This window comes from Nyctibius grandis, chromosome 5 (genome assembly GCF_013368605.1).
Source record: "Nyctibius grandis isolate bNycGra1 chromosome 5, bNycGra1.pri, whole genome shotgun sequence".
In the NCBI taxonomy this organism is placed as follows: Eukaryota; Metazoa; Chordata; class Aves; order Nyctibiiformes; family Nyctibiidae; genus Nyctibius; species Nyctibius grandis.
This window is the reverse complement of record NC_090662.1, coordinates 82954991-82974423: the sequence shown is the minus strand read 5'-3', so window position 1 is coordinate 82974423 and position 19433 is coordinate 82954991. Positions and strand designations below refer to the sequence as shown.

Sequence of the window (19433 nt, the reverse complement as noted above, 5' to 3'; positions counted from 1 at the left end):
CAGCAACAAAAGAATTTGTATTATCATGGGAACAACTGCAACCTATAATCTTTGAAGTGTGAGAAGTTGTAGAGGATGTCTGCTTCTCCCTCATTGTCTGTGAATACAAAACGGGGATGCGTCAGGTTGTTGAGGACTTGCTGAACATCTGTGAAGACCCTAGAAGAAAAAGGCATATGAAGAAAAATGTCAGTTTGGTTTCTGAAACTGATCAACTCTTGCTTGAACAGAAAAAAAAGTTTTAAGCTTGGCTTCCTACAAGAATTACGCTTTACCAATACACACTATCTGTGACAATCTCTTCTTAGCCCACAGAAATATTTTAAATTTAAGTGAGACAGATTTTAAAAATTGTATTTTGAGACAGAAATCTCAAAGATAGTTTAGCTCCTACAACTTTCACAAAAATAGCAATTCAGAAGACAGTGACTAGGTCCCTGACAGACAAGCACTAACATGAATTCACTAATCTACATGAAAAGTCCCTGAGTGAGAGAGACCTCGTAAATGCCTCCATTGCTGGAAGAGCCCTAAAAATTAACCTGCTGTCATTCACAAGAAAGAAATTTATAGGAAATCTTGTCAGTTTAACTCAGTAGCTTCAGAAGACTGTTTTCAGAACTTCACACAGAGACATTTCCAAACAATCAAAGCATATGAAAGTACGTACATTACGTACGAGCACAAAGTACACACAACTTTGAGGTTTAATACAAATCCCCTCCCAGCCCCATTAAAAAACCACATCAAAACCCAACCCAAACCTGATACATATTACAGAATATAACCAAAATGAGGCAAAATGTTGTATATCTTGGGAAATTCCCCTCTCAAATGAAATCAGAGACTTGGCTATCTGACATGCTAAAATAAGCGGATAGCAATAGAGGTTATTTTGATGATTTTACACCTTAAGTGAAGTCACTTAATTCAGAATTCAGCATGATGACTCAAAATGCAAGACTGTCATAGCAAACATGGTAAGGGAACATTTAAACAGACTAAGCGACCGCTAATTTTTTCCATGAGAAACCACTATATTCTTCCTCCTCCCCAGACCTATTCTTATCAGTTGTGTAACTTTCCTCTCCTCCTCTGCTGTGAAAGATACATTCCTCAGAGAGACTTGTCTGAAATTATGAACTGTAAAAATAGCCCAGTCACAGGGGGAAATATATTCTTTAAAAAGAAAAGTATGTGAGATGTTTTGCATAGCTCCATGTGACATACTACAACAGTTATACTATTTATGCTGAAGCTTAAGACTAAGAGAGATGACTTCACTGTAGATGAAGAGAGGCAGTCTGGCATCCCTGTTGAAAGAAGTCACCAATCTTTCCCCACTGTTGAAACAGAGCAAAGTTAGTATCTTCATACAGCCTCACCAGCATTTCTTTCTGCAATATGTGGCTTCTTGGCTGCTCCTTGTAATTTTGCACACTAGGTGAAAGCATGATACCAAATTTGATGTACTGGATCCAGCACAAGTTCTGACAAACCCATTTCATATACAAGCTATCCAAATATCCAATATTAGTTGGAGCAACTTTTAGTCCTTGCTGAAGCAAAAGGGAATGGCTGCACAGCCATTCAGAGAGACCTAGACAGGCTGGAGAGTTGGGCGGGGAGAAATTTAATGAAATATAACAAGGGCAAGTGTAGAGTCCTGCATCTGGGCAAGAACAACCCCATGTACCAGTACAAGTTGGGGATAGACCTGTTGGAGACCAGCGTAGGGGAAAGGGACCTGGGGGCCCTAGTGGACAGCAGGATGACCACGAGCCAGCAGTGTGCCCTTGAATGTGCCAATGGCCAAGAAGGCCAATGGCATCCTGGGGTGTATTAGAAGGGGTGTGGTCAGCAGGTCGAGAGAGGTTCTCCTCCCCCTCTACTCTGCCCTGGTGAGGCCGCATCTGGAATATTGTGTCCAGTTCTGGGCCCCTCAGTTCAAGAAGGACAGGGAACTGCTAGAGAGAGTCCAGCGCAGAGCCACGAAGATGATTAAGGGGGTGGAACATCTCCCTTATGAGGAGAGGCTGAGGGAGCTGGGTCTCTTTAGCTTAGAGAAGAGGAGACTGAGGGGTGACCTCATTAATGTTTATAAATATGTAAAGGGCAAGTGTCATGAGGATGGAGCCAGGCTCTTCTCAGTGACATCCCTTGACAGGACAAGGGGCAATGGGTGCAAGCTGGAACACAGGAGGTTCCACATAAGAGGAAAAACTTCTTTACGGTGAGGGTGACTGAACACTGGAACAGGCTACCCAGAGAGGTTGTGGAGTCTCCTTCTCTGGAGACATTCAAAACCTGCCTGGATGCGTTCCTGTGTGATATGATCTAGGTAATCCTGCTCCGGCAGGGGGATTGGACTAGATGATCTTTCAAGGTCCCTTCCAATCCCTAACATTCTGTGATTCTGTGTGATTCTGTGAATCAAAGTGGTGATCTGAAGATACAAGGCCTTATAATGCTGGAACAAAGTCTCGAAGCATCCAACATCCTCACACAAATATGCACGCAAGATCACAGGCAACAGAAGAAATACTAGAATTTAAGTTGCTCATACAGTCCCAGATCAGTCCCTTACAAACATACCCTACAAGACACGTTATCATCCCACAAAGACGTTGGTCCTGCGTAGCTGGATCCAAACCCAGCTAATAGCTCTTAGTAGTAAGAGGATCGTCAGATCTACCCAATGGACCTATTCTGCTTGTTAGAACTACTCAATAAATGGGCACAGCAACATGTTTGGGTTTTTTTTTCCCCTTCTTGTGATTAAGCCCCTTCAGCATGGTATGGAATATTTTGCCAAAATATGGCACATTTTCTCAGCTGAAGAGCAAGGTGTTCTTTACAGAAATCGGGGATTCAGCTGAGAGGTGGGTCACCTCTTCTTGCACATCCAAAAATCCACTTCCCCCCAGTGTTAATTCACTTCCATGCTCTACATAAGCTCTACACCACACAGAAATACAAGTAGTGACCTGCATTCAGTCACTCCAAACAGCAGGCTTAAAGAAATATTCTGGTACTCTTTTGTTTTTAATACTTAACTGGGGGAAAAAGAACCCCCTTCCTAAAACCTAATACTTCACTTTCAAAAATTTCCCGCTACAACACAGAGCTGCCTTTATAGATACACAGAAGATAGTTGTACCTTCTATGATATACAGTTATCAAAGACTATCAGAAAGATTTTTTTTTTCCCCAGTAGCTTACAGCTATACAGAAGATTTCACAGAGGTGCTTTCACATGAACAATAAAAAGTCTGCTTTCTTAATCCTGAAGTCTTGCTAAGAAATAATCCAGAGTGCTCTGGCACATGAATCTTAAGACTTGCTTACAGAACACAAAAATGGAGCACAAAAGAAACAGGGGAGCTCAACTTAACTTTGCAAAGTGCAAGAAGACCACTGAAATATACTGATGGAGGTTAAGATTAGAGGGAAAATAAGGCCACCACTCGTTCCAAGTTTTTAAGTTACTCCATCCATTCTATATGCGATTCTCTTACCATAAAAGTCTTGCGACAGTTAAAGGCTCTGGAAGGTACATGATTTAATTTCGAGAATGAAGATTTCATAGAAACACTATATAAAATGAATGTATTTCACTGCCAATACCTATCACTGAGTTCAGTGGTCAGATGCCCTTAGGTACTTTAGTACATTCAGTATTAATGCATACATCTGAAAAAATCAGACCTCTGCACTGAAGAACACAGACTATAAGAGTCTGACACCTGACAACTACTGGGCGATTCCTTTGTTGTTATCCAAGGAGCACGTAAGATCTTCTGTGGTATTCCCTTGTTTTTAGTTAAATAAGTTGGTACACATTCCAGTGTCTACTCTGATAATATGCATCCACATATATACATAAAAATACAGACAGATAGAAATGCACCAAGTCCCATTCTGGGTTTGACAGATGACAGAACCTCTACACTGCAATACTGTGGTATTAGCCAACCTATTCTGGCCGTTTCATTCCGATACCAATGACACACTGAACTAACGAAGCCAGCTAACCATACTTCCTGAATGATTTTTTTGTTTCCCTTGTCATACAGAAGTCCTAGTAGGGATGCTATAAAGTCTGGGATTAAAGATATTATTCAGTGGAATTGTGCAAATAAGATAAACCATGTTAGATGTTACTTAATTTACTCAAAGCATTTAAAGCTAAGAAACAGTTACAAGAATCAACTCCCAAGCTGACAAGACCAATCAAAACAAAGAGTTGTTGTCTCATAACAGCTCTTTGGGCATCTTTAAAAACTGACTCATGTAGCTGGAGAGAAACATGAAAGAGAAGATCAAGAGCAAAGAGATGATCAAGCCCAACACAAACTGGAAGGACTTTTCATATGAAATTTGTCTTTAAAACATTTAGTTCTTTTATCCACATCAGCACAGCTGGATAGAACAATCTCCCTACTGTTAATGCTACAAGACCTACTTGAACCTGTAATTTTGCTATATCAAACTACATGTATTTGCTCCCCTGCTTTTCAGGGTTCAGGTTAAACATTTATTTTCCCATTCTCTTCCTTAGCTCTACTTGGAAACAAGATGACTGAGAATTTGTTTGTTGGTTGCAGGTCTGCAACCTCATGCATTTGATTTCTTCCAAATCCCCTAAAACAATGGCAACACACAAGACAGAGCAGGTACATTAACACACATCTGCCCAGCTTCACACGTTCCCATCTGCCTGTCCATGGTGACAGCCTTAAAACCTTTGAAGCTTTGACAGGGACCAAGAGCACTGGAAGACTGCAACTCCCGCTAGGTCATCTGGACTCTGAGATGCTACCCTGCTCCTGGAGGAACTTTAGTAGATGAAATTCAGAACACAAGGAGGACCTTCTGGCCTCCTGTGGATGGTGTTGATGACATTCCTTAGAAGCAGAGCAGGAAGGATGTGGCACATGTTTCCCCCCTCCTTCCCTCCCTGATGTGAATGCCATTCACCTGAAATATGGGATGCAAAATAAAGAGGTAGCAGTGAAAAATAAGTCAACATTTGCCAACATCCTCACTGTTTCTTTCCATCCCTATTAGAAAGCATCTACCTTCGACTCCCTTATCTGAAATAGAGGCAAGTACACTGGAGGAAAAAATAGCTTTTGCTTATCCTCACAGTCTTGTAACCAGTGATTTCAACTGCATAATAAAATCTGGACTATCATTGAGCAAGTTAACAAATGCCTCTCAACTTGAAATAACTTTGATTTTCAGTAGTTCTCAAGTAAAGCTGACCTAGTGAATAACAAATCCCCTCACACAAGAAGCTGGGGTGTGAGTATACCTACCAAATGCATTTTAGCCTAACCTTTATCCCTTAAGCAAAAAATGCTGCAAGCAAGAACTTGTATCCCAGTGTCAGACTACAAACACCCTGGAGTGCAACTCACAGCAATGTTATGTAACAGTCTGTGTTTCTGGAATACAACTAGTAATAAGGCAGTCTAGCTGTGCAGTGCCACGGCTTTTGCTCACAAAAATCCCTTATCTTTGCAATGTTCTTCCAGCTTTCTTGTGCAATAGTTTCACACCATACACTCCATTTTTGCAGTAAGGCACACATCCAATTTAAAACATCCCACGTTTTGACAAAATTCCTGCTTGGCAATCTCATCTGAAGAAGGGTAACAGTCTGTTATATTCACACAGCACAGAGAAGCACATGTACCCCTACGGACGTACATCCTACAATGCAGAAGAGAAGTCTTCAGTCTTTCTTATATACCTTAGTTATACTCCTTAGTGGAAACAGTGTTACAACACTATGCAAGTTTTCTTTCCCTCAGAAGGCTGCACATATTTAAAAAAAAGGCAAAATTTATTTTTAGAAATGCTATGACAATCCACTTACTCTGAAGAATCCAACAAGAACAACTAGTAAGTCAGACTCTTAAGCAAGTGGCTGCATATAAATACACCTTCAACTTCTCTCTGTTGTTCAAAGCTGGAAAAGGCTGTTCAGCCTCAGCACACTGCAATTATTATACTTAACCTTGGTAAGAAAGCATTTTGTTTGCAGATACTTACTTGAAAACTTTGCCTTTGTCATAAACTGGTGGATTTATTGCTATAGGCAGTTTTTCCTTGTTTTCTCCTAAAATAGCCTAAAAACAAACAAATAAAAAACCACAAAAAGTTAATACTAGGCAGAATAAATGAGCAGCCTTAGGTCAAACTCCACAATCTTCAACAGATATGAACAGCAGCTTAGATCAAACTGAATTTTACAGTGTGCATAATCAGGTTTATAAAAGAAGTGATTGAAAAACAACATAACCTTTAAGGAGAAGCTACAAGTAAAATATTCTGTATGACTCAACGTTCAAAGTATTTTATTAACTATAGCCTGTTGAAATTTTCTCAAATTGTAAACCTTTATGGATCATTTTCTGCAATTCCTTATCTCCATATCATTTGTACAGGTGCATTTGCAGTCACAGTAAAAATGACAGTCCATCTGCACATCTCACCGGTCCGTTGTCTTCAGTGCAAGTGAATTCCACCAAAGCTGCATTTTGAGAACTATATTATGTTGTGTAATATGCTGCTCAGAAAAAAAAATCAGTACAAGAGCAGAGACATAAGAGAATCTTATGGTAAAAGGCTATTAGTAAAAAAGGAACAAGAAATATGGCTTCAAGACCAGGGCTTATCAACACTGTTGAAGCACCCTGAAAAAATTCCTGTTTCTCCTAAGCATTAAACAAAATATTAAATCACAGATGATCATATGCAGCAAAAGCCAAAGTCACTGTAATTCCAACAAAATGGAAGATTGACCGTTTAGCCATGATGTTTTATTACAGGTAACTTAAAAAATTATAGGAGGCTGGAACCTAATTCTGTTCCTGTAAAAATGAGCAAAAGGCTTTTTTGCAGTTTTCAGCAGTAAACATGCTTAAAAAAATCTCACTCCATCTTTTACCCCACCTCTGACTGATAAAAGGAAATATACACATTTGGATCATTGCTGATACCCTGGCCAAAGGAAATAGCTCACAGAAACTCTGGGATGGGAGAAGTGCATCTTGAGAAACCAAAGTAGCTGCTGTTCTGCAACAGCTCCCCGAGTTCCAGCTGCTGCAGGCTGTCCTCAGAAGTTGCAGTGGTGAAATGTTTGTCCAGCCACAGACATACCTCTTTACCTTTAAGGTTGTTCTAGAGAACACAATCATACATAACTGGAAAGCATAAACAAAAGCATAATTGTAATCAAACATCTTAGACATCACCTTCTAAAACAGACTGGACAGTATAAATACAAAATAATTCCTGCAGTCACATAAGAACAGGAAGGGAGCCTGTACTTTTAAGAGAAGACTACAATTCTCAGAACAGTACCAGAGTATTCATTACTGTCTTTTCTGCAACTTGAATGCAGGGAGCTATTGCAGAACAGCAACTACTCTAGTTCCCCCAACAGATACTTCTTCCATCCCAGACACTTCATTAGAAGCCACCTCCTCTGACACTGGTTTCTGCAATCACTGCCCAATCGTTACCCATAGGACCACTTAAGTTACAGCCTTTGTGGTCTGTGTTGGAGACTAGAATTAGGTAACAGAACAAAAACCAGGTGAAAGTTAAGCCACAATGTTGCTGTAACAACTCTTGTGATTCTTTTAAATAGAACACTGAAGCCTTCAGGTTTGTTTAAAGGAAAATTAGAATAAGAAATACAACATCCTTAGCTATAGTGAAAACCAACAACATAGCACATCTAGTAAAGGAGTTGCGGAAATTGTACAGGGATAGCAGCAAATTATTTTGAAACACAGTCTGACTTGCAGAAACATTCAGAAACGTTTTCACACGATTCAATTTCCCTGCAGAACTGCTGGCTCACATAGAATCATAGAATCGTAAACAGATCTCTGAAGTTGTCTCTACTTTTTCGTGCATGCAACTCTGCTTATGTGAAAATAGGGGAATTAGAAGTGTCAGCAACATGTTATTTCTTCCTAGACATCTCACTTTTTGTGTTTAAGGCTTTGCTATGCCCTAAGCTATTCTTCCCTGGTCTGTCACCAGTTAAGGCTTTAGTCTAAAGCTAAACATTATTGAGTAAAAGAAAGCTCTGCTGGTAATCAATATTTTGCTGTCATCTCTTCTTAATAGCTGAGTGGCAGAGACACAGTAAAGAAAAAACAGGATGCTTTGAGAAGATGTTTTTAAGGTGGGGTGGTAAAGGAGAATACTGTTTGTCTATTTGCCTTATATAGTTCTTTAACTTGAATTGATCATCCTAAAACAGAATTAAAACACAGGCAAAAATTTGCCTTATCTGAGACTCAGGCACTTTTGCCAAGAGAACACCTGTAAGACGTGAACTGTGGGTGCATTGTTGTTCCTCATCTGTAAATGCAAAGTACATCTACCCCATTCCAAAAATGCAAAATCCCAACCAACCAACCTGACTTAAGTTACAAAACAGCCTAGCTATTTTGAATGTATACCTTTATTTGGCTGAAGCAGGTTAACTTCATTTCTGACCAGATACTGTTTAATAACAGGCTGGATCCAGCATTTTCTGCCTATCCTCTATCATAAGAAACAGATAGTTGAGGTACAGATTCACCTTTAGAAGCTGCACTCTGAATGCTGTTAGTGACCAGTACAGCATCCTCATAGGCATCAGGTTCCTTCATTTTTCTTAAAGAACCACCTCATGCAGACTTGGTTCATGAAAAGGAGATTTCCAAACAACATTAATTTCACATCCTTAAAATATCACAAACCTTTAATAGAAAGGAGACCTCAAAACAAAACAGAGTACTTTACAACAGTGCCATCACTGGAGCAGACATCTCTGCTTCAATATTTAATGGTTCTAAACCACGACATTAAATGAGTAGCCAGGCTGAAAAATTTAACCACTCCTAAAATAGTAATATAAATCTTCCTGTAATTCAAGACTGACTAGGAGTGCTACAGTAATGAAACCAATCCGTAAGAGTATTAGACAATGTATCAAATACCTAACTGGAAGGTGGGTACCCCATATGAAGTACCTTGTAGCATGCTTATAAAAAAGTTACACAATACCACAGTAACATATTAGAACTCATTTGTGTTGTTTCAGTTTTTATACAGTTAAATATCATATTTAAGACATTTCTTGTCTCACCATGCTTCCTTTGAAATTATTTTTTTTATTTAATAGCTATATTCTGAATCAATCTTGAAGCCTAAAAAGAAGCAAAATCAGAACTCTTGCAATGTTTTTTAGACACTGCTTCTTCTTAAAAGAGATAAAATATGAGATTAACTTGTTAAAATTATACCTGGTAACGCTCATCTGATGGCTCTGGTGTAAAACAGTTGACATCCAACACTTCAGTAGGCACCCATGGTAACAAAACACATTTCCTGATCAAGCGATCTGCTTCCCCATAAGCATAGTCACGAGTCACTTCGTCTGCAGCAAAACAAGGAGAACCTTCTAGGAACTGCCTTTCATTCTCCACTGAAAATCATCCTCATGGCATATCACACATGACAGTTGAACAGTTAATAATTCAACAACTTTTATTATTTAAATGTAAAATTAGAGATAATTAAAGAACTACCTTAAAAAGGCTATTATTTAGGATGCAAAAATTAGTCCGAAACCATCTGACTTATGTCAGTTTAGTCAGAATGCTGGACACCTATCTCCTCCACATGACTGGGGCCATAAGGTGGCCCCCAACCAAGATGACAGGAGTAAATTGTTGGCCTGGCATTTCCTAACTTCCAGTACTTGACTTTCTGACTCAAGGCTAAAACACAGACTTTTAAGGAAATTTGTTTAAACTCTCAGATGACTGAATCAGTAGTTTCACTAAGACAGTGACGCAAGATTTAAGTTCTCTGTCAATAAAACATTAGCAACATTTTCGGACTGATAAAGGCCTCTACCTCACTTAAATTATCGAAATATCAGGCAAAGAACTTTTAAATTCAATAGCATTACAAATATGCAGTCAGTTTGGTCTTGAAATATTTGTTTGACTGCAAAGTGCTCAATGATTTGTAAGAATATAGTCTGTCTTCTATTATGAGCATAAAAAAACCCCCCAAACTCAACAGGCACACACTTACCACCAGTTTCAAGGTCTCTTAAAGGCCAGAGAACAGTGTAAGCAATTTGTTGAGGCATATAAAACAGAGGTGCTGTTGCAAAACTAGGCTGATCTGAATGCTGAATGCGTGATCCAAATTCATCCATAATGTACCAGACAGGAACCTTCTCCTCTGCAGTCTGTACGATTAAAGACAGTGAGACATCCTGCATGTATCAATTGCTAGAAAAGCACTGCAAGACAGAAGGCACCAGCAGCACCCCCTACACCATTTCTCTGTTTCCTGATCTAGCTAAGATTGTGAGCAGCTGTGAAGTACAGAGTAACACTCCTACCCCTGCAACTCTGAAGCTAAGCCTGCCTAGCATCCAGACACTGCTGGGAACAGCCTGTTCCCATCTCACCTACAGTCCCATCCTCTTTCTCATGCCAGTGCTATTGCTTACCAGACCCGATTCCCCTCTACCAAACTAGCCAGTTCAGGAAGCTAAACCAGCAGAAGGCTGTTTGTTTTTTTCAGTAGGGTTAGTTTTCCTGCAGTTTACATCAGAACCAGTTGTTGCAGAATAATTTTAGTTAATTGAATTCTTTTAACTGTATTCTATTGTCTGAATAGTCTTGCTTAGCATTAGTAATTAAAAGTTGCTGAAGCCCTGTGCCACAACTGTCGCGAACTTTTGAGTCTATTTTGAACTGTTGCTCGGATACATGAAGGAAGGCCTCGAGATCAGTGCGAACTGGAAGATAAGGAGGCTACAGCTGTCAGAAGAAGCTGTAACTCTTGCAGATAACATGCTTCACAGCTTGCTTGGAAGACCAAGAATCCAGTAAGAAACAAAAGGACCCCAGACCACTAATTACCATTGGACCAAGAGGCACATACAGGGCATGTGAACAGTGTGTGAAGAGCAGGTGCATAGGTTGTAAGGGTATAAATGCCCAGGGATTTCTTTGTTCTGGGTCCCTCCCTGGAGGCACCCAGCTCAAGCGGTCCTTACGGCCACACTATTCAATTAAATTATTTATTTTCCTGGAAACTGGTGTCCGAGACTCTGCTTCAGGAAACCTAGAGCAAAGAAGTTTCTTTAACACAGTTCACTACAAGGATGAGTTCAAAGTTTACAGCTTAAAAGTGAACAAGAGCAGAACTGCCCCCTGCAACAACAGATGGATGTAAGAGTGTTGAGGCTGCATCACCAAATCATCCCCTCCTGCAACACTTGTCATGATAAAATCCTGAATGAATAAACTTCAAATTGCTTGGTAGCACTACTGTCACACTGCTACAGATGCAGAAATGGAGGCACAGAGATTAGATTTAAGATATTCAAGCAGCCCAGTGCCAGAAAGGGAAATAGAAGACAAATTCGGCTACAAGTTGAATGAATAGTCTTCCAGGAAAGCACTTTTCAAGTGGTAACACAGATAATTCCACCTGACTCACAAGCCATTCATCACAACGAGATGGAAAACAAAGACATAGGGTAGAAAGATCGAGAGGTACTGTTCAGATCTCCCTTTTATTTAAAGAAAAAAAAAACCTAGAAAAAAAGAAAGCAGTCACAACTATCCCTTTCTCAGGGATTTTTCAGGCCTGATACTACTGTGAGCTAAGCTAATACCTTAACTGACAAAGGTGTCCACTCCAGGAAACAATCTCAAGCCGCTGAGCTAATAGGTGCAAGCTGGTCATGCTCACGTTGCTCAGGGCTAGCCCTGCCCATTCTGCACAGGGCTTGGCCCGAAGAGTTTGCCTTTCTCCTCTTTAATCCAAGATACTCACAATAGCCTAGGAGGTACATTGCAGCCCCTACAAAAGAGTTTTTAACTGAACCTTGAGGGTTGTATTCCCTCAGAAATGGCATGTATGCACTTGAAGGTGTTTGAAGGCTGACAACCTGCTGGTACAGTGCTGAAGGACTATGCAGGGCAGAGGGACCAAACCTGGTGTGGTCTTATCCACACTACCTAGAAGTAGCAGCCCTTGGAGTAAACTATGCCCAGAAACACTTAGGCTCCATCTTGAACCTAGCTGGTTCTCACCTGAGGGTGAGCTCACATTTACACAGTACAGACAATCAGTTGCCAAACACAAACCAGGAAGTTATCTGACAGTGTAGATATATCCCTGGTATGTAAAGCACTCTGTACAGGTGAGGAAAACTGTGAACATAGCTGAGACACACACTTTCATGTGAGACAGTTGATTCATCACAGATTCTTTCCTTCACTGTGAGAAAGTTTGAGTAGAAAAAACTCACATAACATACAAGCAGATGCCCCCCGCTTCTAGCCCCCTTCCTTTGCAGCAGACTCTTCCCCTCTCTATAAAAAAAACCCTCCAAGTTCTCATCAAAAAGCTGGTAGCAAGCCGCTGTGCATTTTAGCCCTACATGGCATTTGCTTTCCTTCCAAGCAGAACTTTATTCCGAAATGCCTGTAAAGGACCTTTTTTGTATTGAAAATGTACATTTGTTCATAGCCATATATTGGAATGCCTTCACTCAGGATTGCTCAGAACTTTTTAGCATCCTAATTAGGCTTTAGAGACTTACCCCTTGAGAAAGCTGGTAGGTCTGATTGTATTTCCACATTTCCCGCAACACTTGCTCAACACTGCCCTCATCCGGGATCTCTCCGTGAAAGTCGATGCCCATGAGGTTTGTCATTCTGTGCAGTAAACCGGGTACGTGAAGCAGCTGCTGGCGGGCATGTTCAACACGGTATGTCCAGGCATGGTCAATGAGGAAAATGCTTAAAGAGAATTTTGGTGGCATTACAACGGTGTATTTGCACATGTATATAGCCAAATGTTCTGTGAATAAGAGCTACATTTCCCTGTCGATGGTTTGATAACTAAGTCTTCTCTTACTCCCAAAGTCTCTCCCACAGTACACGCTGTGACATTACAGGTTAGGCACGACTTCCCAGCAGTAACTTGCACTCTGGTTTTGTTCTAGAAAGCTTATTGTGCATTAGTATTTCCATGAAAATGAGGAGCAAACACAGAACAGGGCACTCAATTTGTAAGCCCAGTTCCCTTTAAAGGCTGGCAGCACAAGAGTTTCTTCCCTTTTGATCATTATTAACTCCGCTGCATCAACCTGATATTCTTGCCTGAAGAAGGAAAACAATACATTATTTTGCAAAATCTACTGTCATCTGTAAAAGTGGGTGGAGATATCTGATCATCAAAAGCCCATATCATTTGCTATTAAAAAAAAAAGGCTTAAGTTTTTTGTGATCGTTTCTCTTTGGGTTTTTTGGGGTGTTTCTCTCCCCACCCCCTGCCGGTCTTTTTTGAAAAAAATGTGTTGCATTAAAAGAATTACCAATCTAATCTGAAGCAAAATCATACACAACTCGCACACCTTCCCTTGACAAGTTTAACCCTTGTTTAGGCTGCATGATTTTTACAAAAACCACAGTTGTTCAAACAGAAATGTTCTCCATATTTTAGTTATATCCTCTCACTGAATCAAGTCAAAAAAGAATCTGAATTCTACTTGCTAAAAAAAACCCCAACAAAACCAGCAAACAAAACCAACAATTCCCCCTCAACAAAACTACCCCACCACTCATATTTCAGAAAGTTAAAAACATGTCAGCTGTCACGTACACCGAGTATCCTTGAACAATTACTGTATCTCAGATTTCACATACAGAAGAAACCTCATTTAATTTTAAAATCGAAGACTCCAGAGAATGCTACGGTCAAGCTCTTTGGAAATCTGTTAGCAAACAGGCGTGCTGGTTTTCTGCTCCTACATTCCCACACATCTGAATGCTGCAAGGAAGTCCAAGATCATCACAGGAGCTGTTCTGAACTTCATAATTTAACTGTGTGTTCTCAGATTTAGAAAGGCAATGACTTAGGCTAAAGCAGGCATGTAAAGGCAAGTATCTGTGCTCTATGTTGTTTTTACTCACCAAGGCTAAATTTAGTTTTTTGGACTTTGTATGTTTACCCAAGACCTAAAAAGTATGAAAGTTCTGCCAAAAGGCATTCTACAGAACTGAGCAGAATTGCGTTTAGATATCCAGCAGAGTTGACTTCATCTCACTGCCCTTTATTAATATATCACAAATAGTCTGTTCTATGTTTAAAATCAATAAGAACACTAAAAGCTGTGTTATAACATTAAGTTGTTTCTTCTACAACTTTTTTTCTAGTTTTATAGCTGCATACTAGCCCCACATTCATGAGAGAGAAGTTGATTCTGAAGAAAGCCAACAGTAACTTGCTGAATTCAATTATATATGCATGCATAGCATGCAATCACACGATCACAGTCTTGAATTATATTTTATCCAACTGGAAGAAATTTAATAATCCACGGATCATTACTTTGAAGCTGTTTAGTACCTCCTTAGCCTGAGATTTGTGAAAGTCACAATTATTTCTTCAGGTTTTTTTCTTTTTTCCAAGGGCACACAGTCTTGCAGATACAAAGTTTTTGTTTTCTTCCTGCAGAATCCATTTCAAGGTTGCCTTTGCCCTATTTTCTCCCTCAGTTTACTAAAACCGATTTCTAAGCATCTTCCTGCATGATTTAAAAAAGAACAACGTTAAGATACTTGCACTCCTAGTACCCTTTGCTAGAAGTGCCTCACAGCATGCACCTTTCCTCAAACAGGCACCTATGTCTTACAGTAAGAAAAGAGGATTTCTGAATAGGATCAAACAAGTTTTAAAGCAAACTGTCCATATCATTTTAGGGGTTAAGACTACTCAAAGACTGAACACTAGTTCTGAAATCACTACTCACCTATTGGGATTGGAGGCTTGAAGCCCATTCTCATTTGTTACGATAACTTTGAAACAAGGTTCATTTCCAGGATTTGGTTTCTTTTTAAACTCTTCTTCCATTTCTTCATCACCTTCTTCCTCATCATCCACCTCTTCTACTTGCATTATACCGAAGTAGTCACCAGCATCAAATACCTGAGATCGAAAGTGCATAAAATATCAAGCAGTTGGTTGAGGCAGTACCCTGATATGCATAATGCAACACTGAAAGACACCTGTAGACAATTTTGGCCTGCAATACAATAAAAATTGGCATTTTTAACTTAATAGATAAATGAACAACAGTATTTATTCTTTCACATTTTAATAGAGCTGTTTGTTTAGGAAGTTTCTTTAGTTAATATTGGCAGGAAGCTTTGTTGGTTTCTTTGGTACCAGTAAGTCTACCGATGATTGTCTATTTGTTTAACTCCTCATAAAGAATTACAGAAACTGAAAACAGAGTATCTTTGCTCAACTTTGCTAAAATCAACAATTTAAGACCTGCAAAACCAGGTATTACTCAGGCTCCACAACCATACTAAAGTACATTAAAACCCCTGAGGAAAAAGAGCTTTTACCACTCGCGTTCTGAAGAGTTAAGAATGTTTCCCCTCCTCTTTCCCTACACAAGGAACTGCCTGTGCTCATTCACCTCTGGATGAGCTGGGAGATGCCTTATACTGCTGCAAGTTAATATCTATACAGTTACCTCTACTGATGCGCTGAAAGGGATTTGTTTGCATTCTTGCCTACTCTGGATATAACATCTTGATCTAGAACCTACATAAATTAAGTAGGTCACTACACAAGTTTCCCTTCTGCCAAAATCTTGCCAAATGCTGGGCTTGCATACCTTTTGCAGAACCACTACTCTGCTGACAACTTTCATGTTTTCAAAGTGAATATGTGCTTTTAAAAAGAAAAAAAAAAGTGTGAAGTCCCAGAAGACACTTCAAATCCTTTCTGAGGGAGTTATTTTGTTAAGTCACTCACAATGAACCAGGCAGGAGCAGACAAATCATTTGTCTCAATCTAATCTCACTAGAAAGTAGCAAGGAGGAAGAAAGACCTAGAAGTGTGACCTCTAGAGTTACAGGTTTAACATGTCAAGCCCAAGTACACCTAGTCTCTGACACCACATTATTAGAAGTCATTACTTCTAGACATTGACAACTTACTAGCTGTAAAATTCCAGAGGCAGTGACAAGCTTTCATTTGTTCAAGTGAGCGTTCCTTCAGGATAATTATTTCTGCTAAGCCCCAACAAGGAGGGGAAGAAATCAACTCCAAACCTGTAAAGCAAGGCCACCTAGACAAAGCATATAGCTGCCCAAAGACAGCTAGCAAGGGATGACGGCGGTGGGGAAACATCATCTACTTCAGATCTTAAGCTACAGCATGATATCATAGACCAGATCCAAGTAGAGAAGTACCTGAAATACCTTTCTGAGGATCAGGGGATGGCATTTTCCTTTGGGCGGGGTGGGGGGGGGGGGGGGGCAGAAAAAGATGGCCAGCAATATGTTGGCTAATTCCATGTATACATTTTTCTTAATGTAAGGAAAATTACTTGTCAACCACCTCACTGGAAATGAAACATACACCTATTTTTTAAAAAAATTAGAAACTGACTTAAAATCATCCACTTCAGCAGGCATCAAAATAGCTCGCAATTTTAATTTATTCCTAGTTTTCCAGTTTTGCTAGAAGAGGACAACATTACTCAATAGTAAGTAATATCATGATCTCTTGCTATTACAATAGTAGCCACCAACGTATCTTTAAGTCTCTGCTCGGTTGCCTGTACAATTTGTAGTCATTCTAAACTGAGGTAACCACAGGCAGGTCCCAGCAAAAGGAAAAGTCCTTCTTTGTGTGGCCACCAATGGTGCTCCCAATTTATTTTCATCAGGTTGGCTCCCAGACGGATCAACTCCTTAATCTGCCTCGCCGCACAAGTGCTAATCCCAGCCCACAACAGGCAGTAAAAAAGTGCACAAGGGCATGCATATTCTACTCCTTGAAGTGATGCTTCACTGCTCCTGCTGATGGATCAAGAGCTGTCCTCATCAAGGTAATTAGCTAGCAGAAGAAACAGCAGCTAAGTGACTGACAGTCATTAGAAAATGAAAACCTCAGGTGTGATACACTGGAGCCCACTTGACACCTGCTACAGTATGGCACTATGTATGCTTTCCACACTTGACTTTTTGTCTTAAGGAGTTTGTAAGAGCGGGAATGTGAGGTGAGCCAGCTGCTGACTCAGAGATTAGCCTTCACTCACCACAGGCTCCACCCATTCACCAAACACCCATGATGAATGTTAATATTAAATCCTTCCCTAACTAAGGGAAGCTGTTGGCTTTATATTTTATTAAATATCGACTCAAGACTTAAAAAAGAAGGGACTCCAAATCCTCTAAGCCAAAGTTTTGACCTCTCCCTCCAACAGAGCATCAGTTGCATGAGACTGTAGCAGTTGCAGTTAGCAAAAATGCTCCACTTTTAATATCTTTTCAGCAGAATTACACCAAAAAAAAAATTCTCCTTGAGAATTTATAACCTTGAAAAAGTGAATTAGGTGTATTCATCTGAAGCAATTCACACTTCTTGGAGCAGCAGCTCAAGACCACCTTAATCAGTGGCTTCTTGTGATGTTTTTGTTGTTTTTTTTTAAATTCATAATGGATAATGCAAACAGTTCAGCAGTGAACTGACCGGTTTGGCAGAAGTACCTGGTTGGTAGTGTGGACACACAGCCTGTTGAGCAGGTGGACAACACTGCTGTCCTCTCTTCCTCCCTCCCTTTGAGAGGGTCTGCCACACCGTGAACCTACTAATGCAGCAGCTCCATTAAAGGAATCGTAAGCTACTTAAGCAAAAAACAGCTGGATAAGGTCAATTTGAAAAGCATAACCTTTTGCTTGAAGCAGAATAGGGAGAACTGGCATGAAGTACTCTGCCAGAGTAAGTAATAATCTCCAGAAGACAGCAAAGGGGTAGCAACACATTTCGGTGGCACAACTATTTGCAAGCAAAACATGTTCGGGCAAAATCATTCCCTCTTCACATTCAGGTGCAGTTCCTAACCAACCTAATGAACCAGAGAATGTGATAACAAAGCAGGCACATGTCATGACAATTGCCATGCACAGGCATCTTCAGCAAATTCCTTCTAGGCACAACGCAAACTGTTTTGAAGGCCACAGGTAGCCTCTGAGCAACAGCCTGCCCTCCCCTGCTCTGGAAAATAAAGTCTAGTAGTATTGATCATGCTGCATTTCTCCTAGTAATTAATTAAAAGCCTCCATTTCTAACTGCGATGAAACTCTAAGCAGTCCTTTGCCAGTGACATCTCAGGGTCACAAAAATCTTGCTGCAATAAACAGAAGCCTGCCGCATAATTTAGCATATGGCTGGAATAGAAAAAAAAAAAATATTATGAATAAAATTAGATGCTGGCACTGTATTTCCCAAGCTTATAACCAGAATATACACATTTTCTCCAGTAACATAAGAAACAACCACTGTATTGGAAATAGAATTTTAGGGTTTATAGTAAATTACTACACATGCATATGTTTTGTTTTTCAAGTTTCTGTCAGAAACGCAGAAATGTGTGCTTCCCAACAGACACTGAATGCTAAGTGCAAAATAAATAAATAAAAGCAGGTTTCTTGATCTAGCAGATATACCATGTTTTGAACGAGCAATCCAATTGAATTCATGGTTACATAATGCTCTCAGAAGGAAACTTGCTCCAGCAGATCTCAAGGCAAATGAAAAAAAAAAACAAACCCTCCACTTCTCTCGCAGGCTTTAACATACACATAGGAGGGAGGGTGTGTTCACTCTGTCAGTTGAAGCACACGTGTGTGTGTATGTGTGTGTGTTAAAAAACAGCTGCCTGAGCTGGGTTCTAGAGGTACTGATGTAAGAGAGATTTTTATCTGTATTATGGATGGAAATTTTCCAAGTTCAATGCTAGAAAGTTTTAATCTTTGCAACAGGTTAGGACAAATGAAAAATTCCTCTCACCTTCACATATGAAACAAGGAAACTCATTCTATGCTCCATGTTGCACTGATTTCTCCCCTCCCTAGTTCTTCTTTATTACCTAGACTCCCAAAACATTTTCACCCTTTCCCTTCACCTCTTTTGCTTTCTTTCCTGCTGCTCTTGCAGCCACTCCACACAATCCAGTTCTAAGTAAGGTGCTGCAGCTCTCTCTCTACCTCTTCAAGAGCTCATCCCAGTCCATAGCACTCCTCACAGTAATTTTCCCTGGACATTCGAGTCTTCTCCATATCCTTTTTCCCTTCTTCTGGATAAAACCCAGAAGCTGCAACAGTAGAGACAAGCACCATCAGCAGACTAATTTATCTTCCCAAGCACATTGAAATAATTAAATCTCTCTCTCCGCATGCACTGGAACACTTAGTACAAAAGAACACGCTCAGTCACCACTGCAAGCAAAATGAAACAGAAGGCGTAGCCTGTCACCTTAGGGCATATGCTTTCTTCATCCTGCCTTTCTCCATCCC

General features: G+C 40.0%; 1 protein-coding gene across 1 annotated transcript in view; it reads right to left on the bottom strand.

Moving 5' to 3' along the window:
- The window catches only part of TTLL12 (tubulin tyrosine ligase like 12), a 30554-nt gene that overhangs the window by 8694 nt on the left and 2427 nt on the right, over positions 1–19433 (bottom strand). The window contains exons 2-7 of the mRNA XM_068401419.1: positions 14867–15042; positions 12653–12851; positions 10117–10276; positions 9318–9451; positions 6061–6137; positions 43–159 (exon numbers count right to left, since the gene is read on the bottom strand). Of these exons, the coding sequence (XP_068257520.1) occupies positions 43–159; positions 6061–6137; positions 9318–9451; positions 10117–10276; positions 12653–12851; positions 14867–15042 (863 nt within the window). The remainder of the gene's footprint in view (positions 1–42; positions 160–6060; positions 6138–9317; positions 9452–10116; positions 10277–12652; positions 12852–14866; positions 15043–19433) is intronic.